This window comes from Atta cephalotes, assembly GCF_000143395.1.
Source record: "Atta cephalotes unplaced genomic scaffold scaffold00018, whole genome shotgun sequence".
NCBI classification, from domain to species: Eukaryota; Metazoa; Arthropoda; class Insecta; order Hymenoptera; family Formicidae; genus Atta; species Atta cephalotes.
In genome coordinates, this window is record NW_012130082.1 from 1103781 (window position 1) to 1123984 (window position 20204).

At 31.6% G+C, this 20204-nt stretch overlaps 1 protein-coding gene across 1 annotated transcript in view; it reads left to right on the forward strand.

Annotated features, from left to right (window-relative positions):
- The first annotated feature begins 303 nt into the window (after positions 1 to 303).
- LOC105618701 (sodium/potassium/calcium exchanger Nckx30C) overlaps positions 304 to 20204 on the forward strand; it is a 60405-nt gene continuing 40504 nt past the window's right edge. The window contains exons 1-2 of the mRNA XM_012200230.1: positions 304 to 1176; positions 13311 to 13334. Of these exons, the coding sequence (XP_012055620.1) occupies positions 304 to 1176; positions 13311 to 13334 (897 nt within the window). The remainder of the gene's footprint in view (positions 1177 to 13310; positions 13335 to 20204) is intronic.

Sequence of the window (20204 nt, forward strand, 5' to 3'; positions counted from 1 at the left end):
GCATCGGCAAGGAGCCGCTCCTTATCGCCGCTCCAGCATGACCCAGCCTTAGTACGGCTCTCCTGTCGTACACCCTCCGCGGCGCGACACGATACGACACGTAGAAGAAGGTGGTGGAGAAGTCGGAGGTGGTGCTGGCGGCGGAGGGGGCCAAGGAGAGGGTGGAGGACGCCGAAGAGGACGGAGAAGAAGAAGAAGAAGAAGAAGAAGAAGAAGGAGGAAGAGGACGGAGGTCTCACTAACGACGGCGAACGTCCTCGAAGGTACGAACCACCAACAGCAGCACCACCGCCGACGACAACGATGATCGTGACGGGCGGTGATCGGCGTACATGTTGGAGGCGGAGGCGCCGATTGGCGTTGATCACTCTGCTCTCCGCGGTTTTAGCCTTCGCGATGGGACCTTCGTCATCTTCGGGCCATAGACCGGCGCCGAACAATCCGATCACATTTCATACCACCACGAGTAGCACAGCCATGCCCGTCCTAATACGATTGAGTAACGGTACCAGCGTGCAAGTGTACGATAAAAACAATGGTGCGGGTCTTGACGGGCATAATAGGACTAACGATAATAATACAAACATCAAGAGGCCGCTCTTCCCCGAAGATCTGTTCACCAATGATCAACGACGCCGCGGCGCCGTGATACTTCATATACTTGGCGTGGTGTACATGTTCGTCGCGTTAGCAATTGTCTGCGACGAGTTCTTCGTACCATCGTTAGACGTAATTATCGAGAAGCTCGATATCGCCGACGATGTGGCTGGTGCTACTTTCATGGCGGCCGGTGGATCGGCGCCCGAACTCTTCACATCGATCATAGGCGTGTTCGTGTCATTCGACGATGTCGGTATCGGCACTATCGTCGGCTCCGCCGTCTTCAACATCCTTTTCGTGATCGGCATGTGCGCTATATTCTCGCGTACGGTGCTATCGCTCACATGGTGGCCTCTATTTCGCGACTGCACTTTCTATAGCGCCAGTCTACTCACCCTGATCTACTTCTTCCGCGATAGTTATATATACTGGTATGAGGCACTTGTGCTATTTGGATTCTATTTGGGATATGTGAGCTTCATGAAGTGGAACCAGCCAATGGAGAAAATGGTCAAAAGGGTACTCTACAGGAACAAGGTGACCCGGGTCAGATCTACCGATCAGCTGATGCCTTCGGTATGTACGGAATGTATACGCGAACTGTTATACATTCGCAATCTAGGAAAACGTCTGACCCTGTCTTTGTCTACTTTTATACCGATCGATCAGTCTGTCTTGTTCTACGATTCCCTTTTCATTCTATCCTCTATATCGCGTCATTTCTTTCTATCCATTAACTTTTTCGTATAGATACATGTTACTGCTGTACCCCGCCGCCTCTTTGTCTACACGCGCTTTCCCTCTCCAGCTATCTACCCATCTATCTCCCTCTACTGTATACTCCAATCTTTATACTTTCTCTTAATTCTTTCTCTTTTCCTCTCTATCTCTTTCTTTCTTCATCTCTTTCTACCCTTTTATGTATATATATACTTGCACAACTCACCCCTTTACTTCTTTCGCTCTTTCTCTATCATGACTTTATATTTCATGGAGGAGCATAGCGTCGCGTGACTTCACCTACTCGCACGACTGCTCGTGGGCGGTGTTTTGTCTCGTGGACGGACATTGCCACGTTTACTTCCTTTCCTTGCAGTTTTTTCATTTTACATTTCGAGATGAGATCAACCGCTGAACCTTGAACACAGTGTGGTCAAGAGACGCGACCTTGACCAAATCACGGAACTTGTATGACAAATAGATGATTAAACTGCGTTTGATTTAGCCCCGATAGCGAATTTCTCTTTCGTATGTTCTATTTTACGGTTAATAAAGTGATAATTTGACGTGTCAAATTTAAAATTCACAAATAGTACAATAAATCTTAAATCACAAACTGTACATTTTTAACAACATTCTATAAGGTACATGAGAAATACATTATAAGTATTAGTCAGTTTTGTCCAAACTTGGCACTTTACAAGCGTAACTTTTTGAGAAGAAATTAATATTTGAATAAAACTGGTCTTAAGCGCATTCTGAATGGTATCAATCATAGTTCAAGACACATAACCTGCTTACCTTTCCCATAGGCCAAGGGACAGATATTGAGATATATCGATTGTTGCACTAATAGTTCTCTCAAAACACTTTTTTTTTCTCATTATTTATACACACGATTATAAACGTAAATTTTTTTTACTTTACTTAATTTTGCGAACTATTTTATTTCTTTTGTAATCTAAACTAACTACATATGTCAAATGGTAGCGATACAAATGGTTCAAATTATAAGCGTTAGATTATCGGAAGATTTATGTAAGCTTCAAAAAGATAAAGTTTGTTCGGGACCAACCTTCAACCGATTGAATTTTGATCATCTTTACGCGTGAATCTAGCGCGCTGACTTATGCTCTGATAATGGTGCCTCATACAGAGAAGTACAATTCATGAGCGGAGGAAGAGTCGTACTCAAGGTCATCAGAGACGTCATAAGCACTGTGAGCTTCTCTACGTTGAAGTTTCTTTGACCTGTCGCGAAAGAGTGCCTTACCACGTACAAAGGCGTAACAATAACGCGTCCCCGGACTTTATACAAACGTAGAAACTTTACATTATAGGAAAACTAGCTGTTGTGACAACATTCAGTACTAGCGTAATAACTCGCAGTGGACGTCAACGCGTGTGGCACAGCGTAAATTTTGTTATATTCTGAGTCGTTGATTGTGTTATCAAAATTAAACGTGGATTTTTTTCGTTTTAATCTTACGAGGTTATCAGCTATTGATTGAGAATCGTTATGTAATCTCCAATTTATGCCGAAGACTTTAGTCTATCGGATCGGCGTATTTCCAAGATGTTGGTGTGTAAATGAATAGTCCTACGTTTTCGTAATGACCATTGGCGATCGATTCGTTCGCAAAACCGAATGATTAAGAACCTTTCAAGCCAACGCTTCGTGGATAGAGTGCGTTTTTGTGCCAATCGATTTTGAATCATGTACACGAAAAAGAGGCAGGCTGCTGAGTGAAGGAAAAATTCGCGATAGAAAAGATCTTTATGATAATGAAGATTCCGAAAGAAAGTCTTTGATACAATGGATAGAAAAAAATGTGTTAAATTTTACTGACATAAATTATATAGCATTTTTCTGAATTAAATTAACAAAAGTACAGAATTTTTAGTATAAAATAATAACAAAGAGTTTAAGGGTGAATGAGAAGGGTGAATCAGATTATAAAAGTTTTTTTTTTAAATAACGAATATTATTTATTACGATCATGTAATTGTAAAAAATTAAAAATTTGTTGTATATATTCTTACGGATGAATTATTATGAGATAAAATCGCATGCATAACATGTTTCGGCTGCAGAATTAATTTTTCTAATTGACTGATAATTTTGAAATAATGCTGAAATATAATATATATATATATATATATATATATATATATATACACACATATATATATATATATATGACTCACATCCGTGTAACATTTTTTAATTCTAATATTCATAACATTAATGTTTTTCTTATATTTTAAAATTATATATGAGGTTAATTTTATGTAACTTTGAAAATTTTACACGAAGTAAAAAGAGATCTGTCTTTAATATTTGTATAGTATAAAATGAAACTTTATGGATCTCTTTCTTTAGTTACGCGACAATAAGAATTCAAGAGAAACTTTGCTCCTTTTAAAATATACTTTGAAAAATTTTTCTCTATTTCTTTGTTCAGAATATGGTATAGTTATAAAAAAAATTAGATATATTACTATTACTAAATAACAAGCGAAAAAAGTTTATATCACACATCTAATAAAAGTTAAATATATTTGTACGCTAGAAAAACATGTGCATAATCAGTTGAAGTTATATTAGATTTTTGTTGCCAGTTTCCAACGAATTTCTGATGTTTGTTTGCTTTTGATTGATTTATATTATTCAAAATTTCTACACTATTTAATATAATTATTCTGTACATAAAAAATATCTGCGATAGATATAGAAATGTTATTTATGGAATTTTAACAATCACACATTTATACGCGCACATTTATATTTGCGCGTATATAATATACATATATAAAAGACACGAAGCCCATTTAGAAGGACAAATGAGATGAATTGTAATTGTTATTCCCTCTAAAAAGACCATGTTATATTTTAAATGTTAAAATGCATGTGCTGTCTGTATGAAATAAATTACGTAACTTTCATTGATGCTGAAATGTTTTCTTTTAAAGTTCAAGTATATAATATACATAATGGAATAATTTTTAGATATAATATATATAGGAAATACATATAGATGATAAAAATGCGTAAGTTGATTCTCCATTTGTGTGAAGGTTATTTAAGGTTAAAATTATTTTCATTAATCTATATAACGATCAAACATTTGAAATTTATTAATACTAATATAAGCAATAAATATTATACTTTTAAAGAGAAATTATTTTATAGGATATATATTGAATAAACTCTAAATTTTTGAAAAATTATTAAAAAATGTATTTTAATTTTATAAAAAATATAATTTAGGTATATATAAATGACAATTGTGAGTCGACAGATTATTTTGTATAAAACTTCTTTAATGTAAAATTATCTATACCAATAACACTGAAAAATTCATATTGTTCTAACATATATTAAATGTACATTTATATGTATATTAAAAATATTTATCATTATTAATTTTTTTATTATTATTAATTTCAAGGAATTAAAATAATTATTAAAATAACCTCCTTTTTTTTATTAAATATTAGCAATGATTAAGAAAGTAATTTTATATAATAATTACAAAAAATTCAAAAACGCAAAAAAGTTTTCCATAACTTTATTAATATATGTATATCTCTGAAACATTTAATTTTGCAAGTTTTACTCATAATTAGAATTTAACTCATAGTTGAAATCGTTATCTTAATGAATAATAAAATAGCTTTGAAACGTCTAAGTTAAATTTAAAGTACCGGGAAAATGTCGCAGTCCGCGGAAATACGTAATCCGCTTCTTCGAAGTTGAGACGCGAAATCTGTTTTACCTTTATTCGTCTCCCTCCGGTGTCGTTTGCGCTGACACTTGGGAAGGCTTAACTGAAATTTATTTCTACACATAGTAATGATCGTTTGTCATAAAAAATAAGAATACAAAACTTCTATGAAAGTAGTATTGACGTGATATCGATCAACAGTCAAGGACTGTTTCTTTTTAATTTTATAGATTCATATTGTATTATTTCCGCTCTGAATGCCGCTATAATATTTCGAAGTATGGAAATATGCTGCTGTCAATTATGAATACCGAGAGTGCGAAGTATATCTCTCTTACTGACACTGACTGGTGATTATTAGAAGACCGCAGCTAGCGTGATAACTGCATAATTGCATCCGACTGACAAATGATTGAAGTATTTCCGAAATTTCCCGCATTAGATTTATTGCAGTAGCACTCATTCACACACACACACACACACACACACACACACACACACACACACACACACACACACCACGCACGCACGCACGCACGCACACACGCACAAAATACACACCACATATAATATTTTAGATGGCGCCTAAACAATTACAGAGCGAATATTTAAAATTAATCTTGATATCACACACATTACATACACAAACATTATTAACTGATATTTAATAACTTTTTCCGTAAACTTTATCCTAAATATATGTTATATATTGTTATAATATTGAATGACAGTTCAGTGATATCACAGAATCGCATTATTAATTTATAATTTCATTGTATATATTTACTCACGTAAATTCTAAAAACTTTATACCATTCGAAACAAATTAACATGATCTTTTGATTAATATTTTTATTAATACTGATACATGTAACAATGAGATAACATTACACAATTAATCAGTGTCTCACATTCTATATACACATTATGGTTAACACGGCATTTAACACCTTGCGTGCACAGTGTTACTATCTCAACTCGCTCAAAAATTTCTTTTTTCTTACCGTATCGTGCGTCCGAGATTATAATTAGACGCTGGTAACGTTGTATTTATTAATATCAAGTTTATTAAACTAATTTTGCGTGTAATATCAATATCATGATAATTAAATCGAGATTAAAGGATATGATAAGAATTATATCTAAGGTCATAAACATCCATAATTATATAATAAATTTGTATTAATGTAAATTATTTTTATGCTGATAGTCTTCAATATACATAATCATGCATTCATGCGTGCGTAATCATTTCACATGCTTAATCATTTTGAGACTGATAACAAAAGCATTGATATAATTATAGCCTTGACTCTTACACAAAAAAGTTCCAACAATATGTCATCGGTTTTATTAAACTAGATATCATCCAGACTAGATGGAGTTGTACACGTGCAATCCAGTTGTGCGTATTAAATATCCAATTGAACTTTTTAACTGGCCGTTATTAGTCTTATTGTTCTTTCTACAGAATAACGCTGTATCTACTTGTGAAATGTACAAGAGAGACAGCGGTTAGCAATAGAATGATTAAAAGCTTAATTAATATGACCATCACGGAGCTGGAATATTCGGAGGATATTTTAAATTCTACGTTGCCGCGAAAAACTTTATATGAACACGAAACCTAATAACTTTATCGGATTAGCGTCCGCTAGTCACGACGATGGTCCTTCCAATGATTTATCCACATCTCCATTTATTCAGCTTTGCAAAAAAAAAGAATACCCTTCTTTTTGATTCCTGAAATCTCACTCGGTGGAGTTACGGCATTGCAGTGCGCTGAGGCCCTCTCCACCTATCGTCGAATCGATTCGATAGAGGCTCTTCCACACGTTTCTAGTATCAGCGACCGTGCCCATATACAGCTGTCGATGTTTCAGTCCGCTTCGCTCTTTCCTCTCACTGAGTTATAACGGTTGACAGGATCCTATATATACGCGGGGAAGTATTACATAATGCGCCGGTGGATGGATAGGAAAAAAAAATTTACGGGCGAGATAGCATGAATTTAGTCATCAACTTGAGCGACCGCAGAAACCCTTGGATATTTTACGGCTCGTGCGACACTATAAGCGTTAAATTCGGGTGTAGACGTAGGTAAACTAGTCGTAAACGTTTTAGCACTATATGTACTTTCTCGAAATATTGTAAAATAAAACGTATTTATAGATATTCATGTATCGTTGTCATAAATGTACTAAAATAAATAAGTGCGAAGTCAAAAAATAAACAATAATGATAGCTGACATTTAACAGGTTTCTCAAGTATTATTACTAAAAGATAAGCGAAGATGATCCAAGAACAGCATCAAAGAATTGATACTTTCTATATTACTTGATTATCAAGCGTAAAAATTGTTTTAATCAATGACTTTCGATTGAAAAATTAAAAAATATGTAGGAATTTGCTTGCTTATTAAATACTTTAACTACCTTTTTATTCTTACACATCTGAAATTTTATTATATAACATTTTATCGAATAAAGTTTAGAGTAAACTTTATATCGATAATTCCTTATCTTTTAGATATATAACGAAGTTATTAAAATACTTTGTCATTATCTGAGTTTGGCATTTTAATAATTTTCGAAAAATATTAATTTTTATAACTAAATAGATATAATGGTGTATGAATAAAATTTCGTTTAATTTTATTGAAGACATTTAATAAAATATGCTGAAATTTTTAATTTCAGGAATTCACTTTTGAAATATATATAGTGTATTGTACACGATAAATCGCGCTCTTTTTGTTTAATCGATTATCGCAGCGTAACGGATTACAAGTTTGTAAATATAGTAAATGAGCACATCGATTTAATTATTAACGCGTTATGCGCGCGCAACTAAGCATAGCTTTTTTTATTATCGCGTCTCTTACCACATCTCATCTCTATCTCGCTGCAATAATTTTACATTTAAACGACAAAAAATGGTAACTATTGTCAATGTGTTAATTATTTATACACAATACTTAACATCGACCAAACATAGATTCTTATGTCAGTAACTTATGTTGATTGAACAGCGTTTAACGGTGTTATTATGTTTTTATAACTACAATTCTTGATGCAAATACAAACGTAACATTCGAAGTATTTGTACTACTGACGCTGTCGCTCTGTGCCTTTGTTACATATAGCGCATAATAATTAACAACCATATTGGTTTCTTGTAAAACCTCGACCTACTTTTCTGCCGAACACCGAGTACGTATCTCCTTTGTATACTCTGCCGTCGAGTATATATTTCTTTAATCTTTTTTTAGTACAATATCGTTTTCTCCCCGGTTCAAAGATTATTCAAACATCATATATATATGTTCGCGTATTTACTGTATATAAAATGGCTCTATTTTTCAGAATATCCACTTCATAAAATGAAAGAATAATACTTATTAAATATTGTTATTATACAAACTGTGTTATGGCAGCTGTTATATTTTATCACATGCACCAGATAGCAGTTGCTTAGTAGCATTAAGCTTAATGAATATTTGAGGACTCGGCTTATGAAATGATAGGCGGTATAATGAGCCAGGAGATCCGCAATTCACCATAATTAATGTTTAACGATATAGTAATATCATTACTAATGAAGATAGTAGATTCGCGGATGGAATCACTGTTGAAATACCACGATCCCGTATTCCGTCAGTGTTTTTTGTCGTAAAGAACAATGTGACACAACGAGAGTTTTCACGGTGGAAATATGGAAATTGAGGGCGCGGCCTCGTCACACGATGGCGCCGAGCAAATTGAACAATAATCCGCAGACTCGGCGGCCGCTGGGTCAGCTGTAATCGCTGGGGTAAGTGTCGCGCTAAGTGGAACGTGGCCATAGCAAAATAATGGCGTGATTGTTAAAGAAAAGTCACAAGTTCTCTGTCCACACATACAACACACACACGCGCGCGCGCGCGCGCACACACATACACACACACACACACACATCAGGAAACTGATATGTTTCGCGAGATTTCTCAATGCAGGCGGTTGAAAAGATTCCCTTCCCTCACTTTTTTAATAATTTAAATGTACTTGATGTTTACTGCATGAATTGGATTTTTCGAATTGGATATTTCGTTAAACTAAGTCGGAACGAATTTATTTTACCGAAGTGGCGTATGTACTGCCGGTCAACAGCAATCATGTACACTAGAGTGCATTACGATATTAAATACATTAGATTTCATTAGAGCTTTAAAATAAATATTAAAAGATTTAAGTATTAAAGTATTAAAAGCTTTATTCAGTAGAATGAAAATTTTAGCAAGTTCAATAGTTGATTAAAATGTATGCGACTATCTCGACTTAAGTACTTTGCAAACGCAAACATTCTCCCTCTCAGAAGTATACATATGTTCAGACTGAACTGCTTTCGAAATGTTATTCCTCAAGTAAGCACAGCATAGATATAGGTCGACCTGATCGATGTGCTCGCGATCGCAACCTCATAATTGCCGCCGTAAATCTTCCGTCATAATCTGCTCCTTTGTCTCGTAAAGAAGAAAAAAGGGAAGAGAAAATATTCCTGCCACAATTGAGAATTAGACCGTCCTCGAGAGGAATTTCTGTTGGATCTAGAAAAGGGTAAGAGTCTCGAAAGAGATAAAATATATAGACAATGAAAATTATTGGCTTGCAGATCATACAGCATGTCGTGTTAAATTGTACAATAGTTCATCGTGGATTGCCGGTAATTGTTACAACTCGAATCACTGGAACGCAACAGCCATAAAGTGATGATTGTATGTACTTCCGAAGTGACACATATACATGCGGCCTCCGAGGCGTAATGTAGGTCAATATCACTATCACCTTTCTTTTACTTTTAATCGGAAAGTAATTTTGCGCAATGCGCTTAATCGTAATGATTTTTTAACGAGAGTCAGAATTTAACAAGGCTAATCTCATTAAGAACTTGTATATATAATTATTCTCGTGTGCAGAATACGCTCGTGTCGCGATTTCAATGTATAAATGTTCACGTGTAGGAAAGTTATACAGTAGGAAAGTTATTTCCTAATACTTCAAATATTGTTACTATCATATCTTATCATATCTTTTATTATTTAATTACTTAGAATGATTAAGAAAGATTAAATAATTGTACACATTTTAAAAGTTTAATCAAATTTTTAACAGTAATTAGTATATTCATTTCTTTCACTTCGCATTTTATTTATATGCTTTAAGTTGAATGTGGAAAAATAAATATATTCTGTATTCTCTCGTCTTACGCGCGCGAGGCGCTAAGCGAATTTAAAGCTGGCACATTAATTTTAGCATATACTTTTTATGCACATATGTTTAACTATAAAGATTCAGGAGACACGATTTTAATTCATTCAAATGGATTTTACTTAGTCATTTACGTGTTAATTAAATTATAAAATATTCGCTCGAAGTTTTTATTGCATTTTCATAGAACGAATTGTATATATAATATATGTAATTTATAATCAAAATTTTCAATTAATCTCCATTTTTGAAAGAAGGAATGTTTTGATATGGAAGATGCGGTTATTGGAATTTTTATTGGTTTTTCTTAGTCTTCATTGTCTGTTCTTCCTATTTTTCACACTGATGACCATATCGATCTCACGAAGAGTTTCCAATCCAGCCGTTTATTTTACTCAAGATTATCCTCGAGATCGAGGCACTTAAAGAATTCCACGAATTAATCAGAGAGAATTATCACTTTGAAACTTTTGCATTACACATAATAATATTTCTTTTTGTTTGCTGATGGCGACAGTGATAGCCAAACGATTATTTACTTAAATTGGCCCACTCTACAAAAGAAAATGCAAGTACCAAATTTTATCATTTCTAATATTTGTCTCTTTATTACGCTTTTTCGTGCTATTTCTATTCGCAATTCTTAAGAGCACGTTGTATTGTAACTCGTCGTAATTTACCGCTACTGAAATATGCTTTGATGTTTCTGAATTAAATTGTGTTAAACTAGTTTGTCTCAAGTTATTTTAGATTACATTCTCGTAAAATGTCATTCCACGAATTACCGCAACAATCGGTATCGCCACAACTTTGATGTTTCCTAATTAAATATATTAGATCGTTCAATCTTGTCGCTGCAGCACTACTGGCAAATGGCAGAAAGCTGGTTGGTGAATGAGCGCCATTATAATACATACTGAGGAGGAGAATTTAATGCAGCTTGACTTCTCACAAAAGACAACAAACCGCTTATCGCTCTATTCTTATGGGCATTTAATTATAAAGCGTTTGCAATCATCTTTATGAATATTAGCTAAGTTTCGCTGAGATTAATATCGCATTATTGTACTGTTTACGTCGGAATGATTCGTAAACTATTTTTTACGTGTAGTAATTTGATAATTTGTGAAATAAATCTTTCACATATTTTTTCAAGTACTTAAAATATAAAGAATTAATTTTTCCATTGTTAAAGGCTAAGCAATTAACTTTGTTAATATTTATAAATATATATTAGAAACTTGAAGGAATTTCATAATTGAAAAGATATAATGGAAGTATGTCAGAAACAATAATTTTATTGTTTATTAATATAATTTAACGCAGGTCTGCGAATCAAAAATGGATATTGGGATTGATGAATGAAAATAGCGAGTTTATACACTGAGAAAAAATATAGTCAATTTTAATAAATATTTAGTTCAATTCTGCCAACTAAATATTTACTTACAGTAAATAAATATTTATTCAGTAAAAAAAATGATTGTTAAATCAAATTAACATTTCTTGTATCAAATAAATATATCTTTATATTTAATAAATATTTAATTGGCAAGTATTCAACTAAAATATTTCAACTAAATATTTATTAAAATTGACTATATTTTTTTTCAGTGTACAACATGATTACGTATAGTCGAAACAAATGTCAAATGTCAAGTATTAATTTGTAATCCTACGTCCTTTGCATCATTTAACGAGTGATATCACTTTCTATTCTAATAATGTGACAATCGCTGTTTACTATCTTTAAAACCTCTTTTTCAATGTCCTCAAGTGACAATAACTTGTTTTGAAGCTATTACGCGTTCACGCCCGCGTGAAATTCATCTTCCAAGGCAAGTGCTTTAATTAAATGTCAATTCGATATTTTTCGCATCATTTGACATCGGTCAACATTGCTTTACGTTCCAGGCTTTAATTGAAGACGCGTTTCAAATCAAGCGTGTGTCGCTCTTTCTTTTTTGAAAAAACATTTGCTTTTGTTAAATTTTATACGTACTATGCATGTCACACCGCTTTCCCACTCACGATAAATGCTACTTTCGGTTTTTCCTTCATGCGGAAAACACCAAATCTCAAAACGAATTACAGTGGTCTGCCTGTGACAGCACCACGGTGCTTACGCGACAAATATTTTTATGTAACATACAAACTGCAAACACATACATACACATCCACACAACGCGTCTATGTTCAAGAGTACGTGCAAATAAAACGAAGTCGTGCGAGTTAGATGATAAAAGAATCGGCTTACCAAAAGCTATTGCAATTGCAATCATGATATTAATAGTTTTAAATTCCATCATTATTTATTTTAATCACTGTAAGATTAGCACTTTTAGTGCTACTCTTATAAGTAAAAGCAAACATACGAAAAATGCAATGCTCCTGAAGAAATAATCGATATTTTAAAGATTTAAGCTAAGATTTCTTTTTTTTTCCTTCTTAAATAATAAACGCCGACTGATTGAACGCACGCTGCTTAAAAGATATGGTTAGATGAAAATACTGTAAGATCAAGATCCACTGCGCAGTGAATTTAAAGGTTAAAGATGGAATTATAAAGTTTATCGAATTATTACATTATTAATTTATTGCCACATTATTCAAATTCAAAACATCAACAGCAATACATAACATACGATTTTATCAACACGAAAAATTACGCATTATGTAAGCTTGCAACGTGCAGCCGTGTCGTAAAAAAAGAATGACAGTTAGAAAAGTATATAATCGAAGGAGTCGGTAGTCACAAAATCTTTTATTTTCTTTGAGTAATCATTATAATTTTTTAGTTTGGAACTTTCAATATGTGTGTATGAGTTATAATTTGTGACTGTTGGCTTCTACGACTTAACACATTTTTTCGACTGTTATCTGTGTATCAGTCAATGTTTAAGCTTTCGTAAGCACCGCATTATTGTTGAACTGTTTGTTAGTATTATCACGAGCTAGCTAAAAAACATTATTTGATCGTTATTGTGATTGTAACTGAATGTTTCTTGCTTGCAGCACCAGAGCGCCGCCCAGGCATTGGTGAGTCGCATGTATCTTTCTTTTCTTTCTTCCTTATATGCACATTTTATGTATGTCTTTACATTTTTATCGCTATTCCGTTACTGAAATTGCCAATCTTTCTCGTGGTATGTTAAAATTGAGATAGATAATTACATTTTGTAAATACTAATTTTTATTGTATAAATATAACAAATGTATGTTGATTATTTTTTAATCCACGAGAAGAGATTGAATGAAATTAACATCAATGATATTTTTATTAAATCATAATCAGAGCTGCATCATGATATATATGTGTAAAAAATTACACTACCTTTTTATTCATGAAATGTGTGTCCTGTATATACAGCGTATAATATGATTTTTTTTAATTCTACACGTTACAACAGAATACATAGACGTAATTCAGTTTAAATTGTATGAGTAACAACTTAAAACAAAACAATATTTTAAACAAAATACACAAATATTTATAATTAAACGATATAAATAGTATAATAATTAAAATACTTATAGATTTTAATTACATATTTTCTTTCATAAAACAACATTACATTATTTATATTGAATATTATATTGCAAAAAGAATAATGTTCTCTGATGAAATAAGGTAAGTTGGATCAAGAAACCAGAAAGTTAAAATCTTTAAACTTTTAAAGCACAATTTTTACACGATGCTCATATACTAACTTTTAACAAATTCTATCAAGATCGAGTTTTCTAAACTCGCTTCAGTTCCTCTCTAATCCCTTCGGAAATATCCTAAATATATGAAATTTAATTTACATTAATAACTTCCGCGAGCCCAATAATTTATTTTACAACATGCCATTCTTAAATTTTCTGATATATTTATATATAGTGTTCTACGTATCTACATTTAATTACTCATCAAAGCACTTTCTTTTCTTTTTCTCTTTGTGACTAAATTCTTGACAGATATGACGAACAAGAGTAAGTAAAATTGATTGTAAAATTCATGATGTTTAATTAAGATAAAGCTATATACTTTATATTTATACATACGGTTACATACTTACGCTTAATCAATACAATGTTTAACTGAATCACATCGATCCGGAGATCGCGATATAGCACAAAAATAACTCATCACTGTATTTCAATGAACAATCAGCGAGATTGTTTTGCGTGGTCGATGAAAGCTCGTGCTCCGATACGAGGCGGAGGCGGAACGATGGTCGGATGCATGTGAATATAAATTTATCTACAGCTTCGATGACCTCGTCTCGCTTTGATAAATCTTCGACAATATCGGTGCCGATTTTCCGAAGCATCTCCGAATTGCGATTCAGAAATGCATCAGTCACAAGCGACGTTTATTCTTGCGTATGCCACGATGTCAGATGATTCGTTGAACACCATAGGATGCAACAGCTCTTCGTTGTTCGTTGTAGTACGAAATAATTTACTCCTGATGGACGGCGCGGAAAATCCAATCGCTCGGATAATTGAATTGTCGGACCGATCGGAGGGAATCTTCTGCAACCTTTCGCAAGATCGAGCTTTACTCTTTTTTTTTGCTGGTGTGCGCATCATCATCCGAACGGCTCCGACCAACCGTTCCTTAAAACGAGACTTCCGCAAGAGAATTTCCGCCTGACGAATCTCGACATATACCTGACAAACGTCGCTTAAGATACGAAGTCGTTTTCCTTGAATTATTCCTTCTTTAAATTTTATTTCACATCTAGGCTGTGCTCGAGTTTTTAAAATGATATCACAATTAAGTTTTATTTATTATATATAGAAGCTTGTTTATGGCATGAATTCATCTAGTTTAAATCGAAAGATAGCATTAGAAATCGTTAAACAATGATGTCCAGAAATTGAATCGTTATGCGCAATAATTGGAAAAAAACTTTGTTTATGTTTTCACATTGATAAAAATCGATCGCATTTGCCAAACTTAAATCTTTATGAAGTATAAAAACGTCGTGTGAAATAATGTGACAACTACAACGTGATGCGAAAGTTTGCGGTATTAAAAAAGTAAGTGAACACGCAGAAGATAGAATTTGTCGAAGATTCGTTTATTATTCTCTTTATCGTTATCTAGAATCCTATTCAGGAAAGCGTGTGCGAAACGATTTTGTACGGAAACACAAACTAGGTCGGAAGTATTGTAAAAGTTGTGTAATTGTGACTCCCTTATCGACTCAACTGGGATAACCGATTCGATGTGAGAGGCTCCGGTTGGTTGCGAGACTCTCCAGTTAGTTTTGCACGCTAGAGCAGTCATAGAGTTATAAACTTTTTCTAATCTGAGGTTTGTAAGTGACTTTTTCCAATCGAAATAGTATCTACTAGTTACAATGGTGTGACATGTATCATCACGCCCATTAATTTTGTACGATCATGATCGAGTGTTTTGCTATTGAAAAGCACCGCAAATTCTTTAACACCTGCTTTCATAGAATACCGCGCGTTCTGTAATCTGTGATAGCCTTCTCTCTTTTCTTTTTGAATCTTTTAATCGAAATGTAGATGCATCATATGACATACATATTTTCAAAGTTCATCAATTTTTGAGAAGATACGTGAAATCAAATTGAAAATCGATTCGATTTAACTTTACTTTTTCAGTGATCTTCTCGTTATGCTTAATTGCGAAAAAGTTTATAAAAACTTATGTCATCATGACATTAGCATATTTTTTTTAATGTAAGCTAAAATTTATTTTAAGGTGATTGATGAGATAAATATTGGGTTGTCCGGAAAATTCGTGCCGACTAACCTGCATAATTTAATAAATGTATACTAAAATTTAAATCTTCTGCGTTTCAATTTTCCTTCAAAAATCGGCACGAATTCCGGACAACTCAATATAATATCGCGTAATTTTATGTATGTCTGTCATTTGTCTTTAAAAGAAAAAAAAGATCACGTAACATACAGTTGCCATAACATAAGAATATCTTTAATTTATTGCATTTTCTTGAAAAATTCGATAGAAAAGTGTAGGGATGAAAGTAATATAAGTACTTAATATGATAAATGCAACATTATCAATTTATTTAAAATTTAAATGTACAAATTTAAACATGTTTTAGCCAGTGAGTTCTATATAGTTGATACTATTTGAATTTTAGATAAACTTGCAATGTTATTGTCATTTCATGTTATTTTCATCCCTACACTTTTAATAAAAGTCAAAAGAAAAAAAATCTAACAAATATTAAATAAGATTATTATAAAAATAAATATATTTTTCAATAAAACTGTTTTTTATTTTTCGTTAGATATAAAAGATATATATTATGTCAATTTGTGGAGGTGCTTGACGTTTATATAAGGCTAAGGCTGTACATCTAGAATTTATTTTAATATATGTATGTAATAAGTACTGTACATTATTATCATCACCTTAGCAATTCATTTATTAACAAGTAATAATAACATAAGTAATTTTATTTATTAGAAATTTTTTATATTATTACCTTTATAAAGGATAGAAAATATAATACCTTTCAGAGTTTATGCCAGTATATATTGATTATTTTTGAAACATTTATTGATTACAAATAAAAGCCGTGCAAACTTTAATTTATAGGGCTTTGAACAAATATTTCATTGCGTATATACATATCTTAATTCTTAATATTTTAATAATAATATTTACGCAACAACTACGTAATATATGCATAAGGAAATAAAAAAACAAAATCAGTTGGATAGCGAAAAATTAATATTAGCTGAATTTAAAATTGAAAATAATAACAGAAAAACGATTGACATTTATTAACTGAGAACTTATTCCAGAATTAATAAAAATGTATAGCATCTATTATAAATATTATATATATAATTTAATTTTATAAATTATGTTATAAATTTTATATTATTAGAAATATATTGAGCTTATTATCACGGTATTACAATTACTAACAGTGTAATCTTCTCCTCTTTATTTTTTCACTGATTTTTTATCCGAAAATATTGAAGGCAGCGTTATGAAAATGTCGTGTGGATCATGCAAATATCGTAATTTATTCGATCACAAAGCAACAACAATAATATCATTCACTACTCTAAACGTCGAATTTAATACCCTGAACCCATTTAATTAAAATTTAAAAGACTCTTCTATGCATTTTAATTGCACATGCAAATTACGTTACGCGCACATGTCGTCTGTCAATATATTTTACCTACGCGCATATGTATATTATTATTTCAAAAGTATGTTGCCATACACTTATTTCTTTATAGATTTAATGTTATTCGTAGTAATTCAAATTAAATTACACAGTAATTTATGTAGTAACTATATTTACTTTTTCAATGATCGTACTCTCATACTTGTCTCCTTATCGGATAAACAAGAACAAAACAAGAACAAAGATTAGTGACTCGTGGAAAACGTTCTTAATCAAATAAAAGATAAAAGAAGTTCACTCGTTCACGTTGAGCATGCAAATGAATACTTCAGCTTTGCTATCTAAGCTAACGTAAAGCTTAATATGCAAGCAGTCTTATTATTCTATCATATGCAATTTTATTAATCATTTATCTTCTGACTCTCTCTTTCTTTTCCTTCCTTTCTCTTGCTTTGTTGAAAATTTTTATTTTAATATTCTTCTACAGTTACCTTTTATCCTAACTATATGAAGAACACACAAGTAGGTTAATAATAAAACTTAACTTAACGACTCTTACGCTTGTGTATCTAAACTATGTGCAACAGTAAAAATAGAATTTATTGCGATACTTATAACTTTACTTTTAGGGGTATTGTCGCCAATGACATTTTAGATTTAAATGACGCTTAAAGTATACTATGACGCAAAATAGAATTTTATATTACAATTCTGTGGTATAAGATATTGATTATAATGTCATACACGTGTAATATAGTGATATATACTTATATATTTTTGTCGCTTATTAATGTGTATAAAGTATACAAGTATTTAAGAAGAAAATACTTTTAATACAACTTTTAAGAGCTTCAAGATTATTCTTACAAAATATCTCTTATTCCTGGTCATCGATTATTACATTAAATTAGTATAATATAATGTTGGCCATTGCATGCACGAATATGACATAATCATTCGCGTTTTCATCAAAGATTGTAGTTATCGCTATAGCTATAGTTAAATAGCTTACTTGTACACATATACATGAACTATCCAGTATACATATTATGTACATACTCAAATTTCCGGAACTTTAATATTAGCTACTGGTTCAAAGTGAATTTTCCAATTCAGCATCCAGTCTCTCTGTTACATCATGAAAAGAACAATATATAATCTTTCAATATGTTTTATAATAATGTATCATAATGTCATAATAATACACAATTGCAGTAATAATTGATTTCGTTATACGAAACAGATTATTATTAGTTCTCACAAAAGCTGATTTAATTAAAACGCACTTGATTCGTGAATTGCTTCACTAATTAATCGCGTGTACTGCTTTAAATTTTATGATAACTGTTAGTGCTAATCCAGATTACATTTATTTATTCATGCTTCTTTTATAATCTACATTAATATGTGTGATGCATTATGTATCTATTCTTTAAGACAGAGGATTGAAGGAGACTATATTCATGTTTGTATAATATATTACATGGACATCTGTCTTTATAGAAAAACTATAATATATTACATCGACATCTGTCTTTATAGAAAAACTTGTTTCATTTCCTAACTCGAATGATTTTCCAGAAACAAAAAATCATGCATGTTTTATTCTCATCTTTCTCATATTCATAAGATACTTGATTTTACTACAAAATGAGAATGATAAGATGCGTATATATTAATATTACATTATATTAACTTAAAATGAAAAATGTTACATATTTTTTAATCTATTTAATTCGTTTAATAAAAAATTATTGCAAATAAAATACGCTTTTTCTGTTATATAAAAATTTCTTATTTTATCATGCGTAAGATAAATTGTTTTAAATTTAGTAAATGAATAGAAAGGTAAAAATTACATTCCTTAGAAATAAGAAGAAACGTTTTAAGTGTATAATAAAAGATATTTGCATGCACGTAATAATAAATGTAATCTCGATTTAAAATATTATCTGATATTTCAGAGTCGTAAAGAACTATGAAAATGTTATGTATTCATAAATTATTCTCATCACTCACGGTTACAAAAGTTGATCTTAAAAACATTTTGATATGGTATATCATGTTACAAAAACTGTTATAATTATTTTCATTTTTATAAACATGTAACTCTTGAACACATTTATATAAACTTTATGAGAGTTAAGTATTAAATATAAATAAATTTAAAAATAAATATAGCGATAAATAAAGCGATATAATTATCATTATTATAGTTATAAGTTTTAATGGTAATCATACACTACATTTATAATTAAAAGAACGACATTTTCACTCCGTAAAGTTATCTCTCAGAGATTCTAATTTATTAATCAAATTAAATCGTTGTATTTTCATTAACGAATTAATGAAAACAAAATCATTTTTAGTTAAAAGAAATCTAAGAGATAGAAAAGAGAAAGCTGTGATTTTGCAGAATAAATACGTTGGATACAAACAGATTGCCCTCCAAATTATACATTTTTTCATATGCACTGATTTCTTTCCAATAGGAAGGATTTTTTTCCAGATATATTATCTTTATGAAGTTGTATATTTTCGCGATCTTCTCTTTCACGAGCTTCTCTTTTACGAGCGCTCTTAATAAACTTATGACCCTCGCTCGCTTTTATCGCCGACTTCACGTTAATGTGGATATCCTGAGACAGGGAAGTGGGGCGTAAAATTTCCACAATCGCCATCGTTCCAATATTGAATTATATACAAAGAAAAAACACGCATATATATATATATATATATATATATATATATATATATATATATAATAATA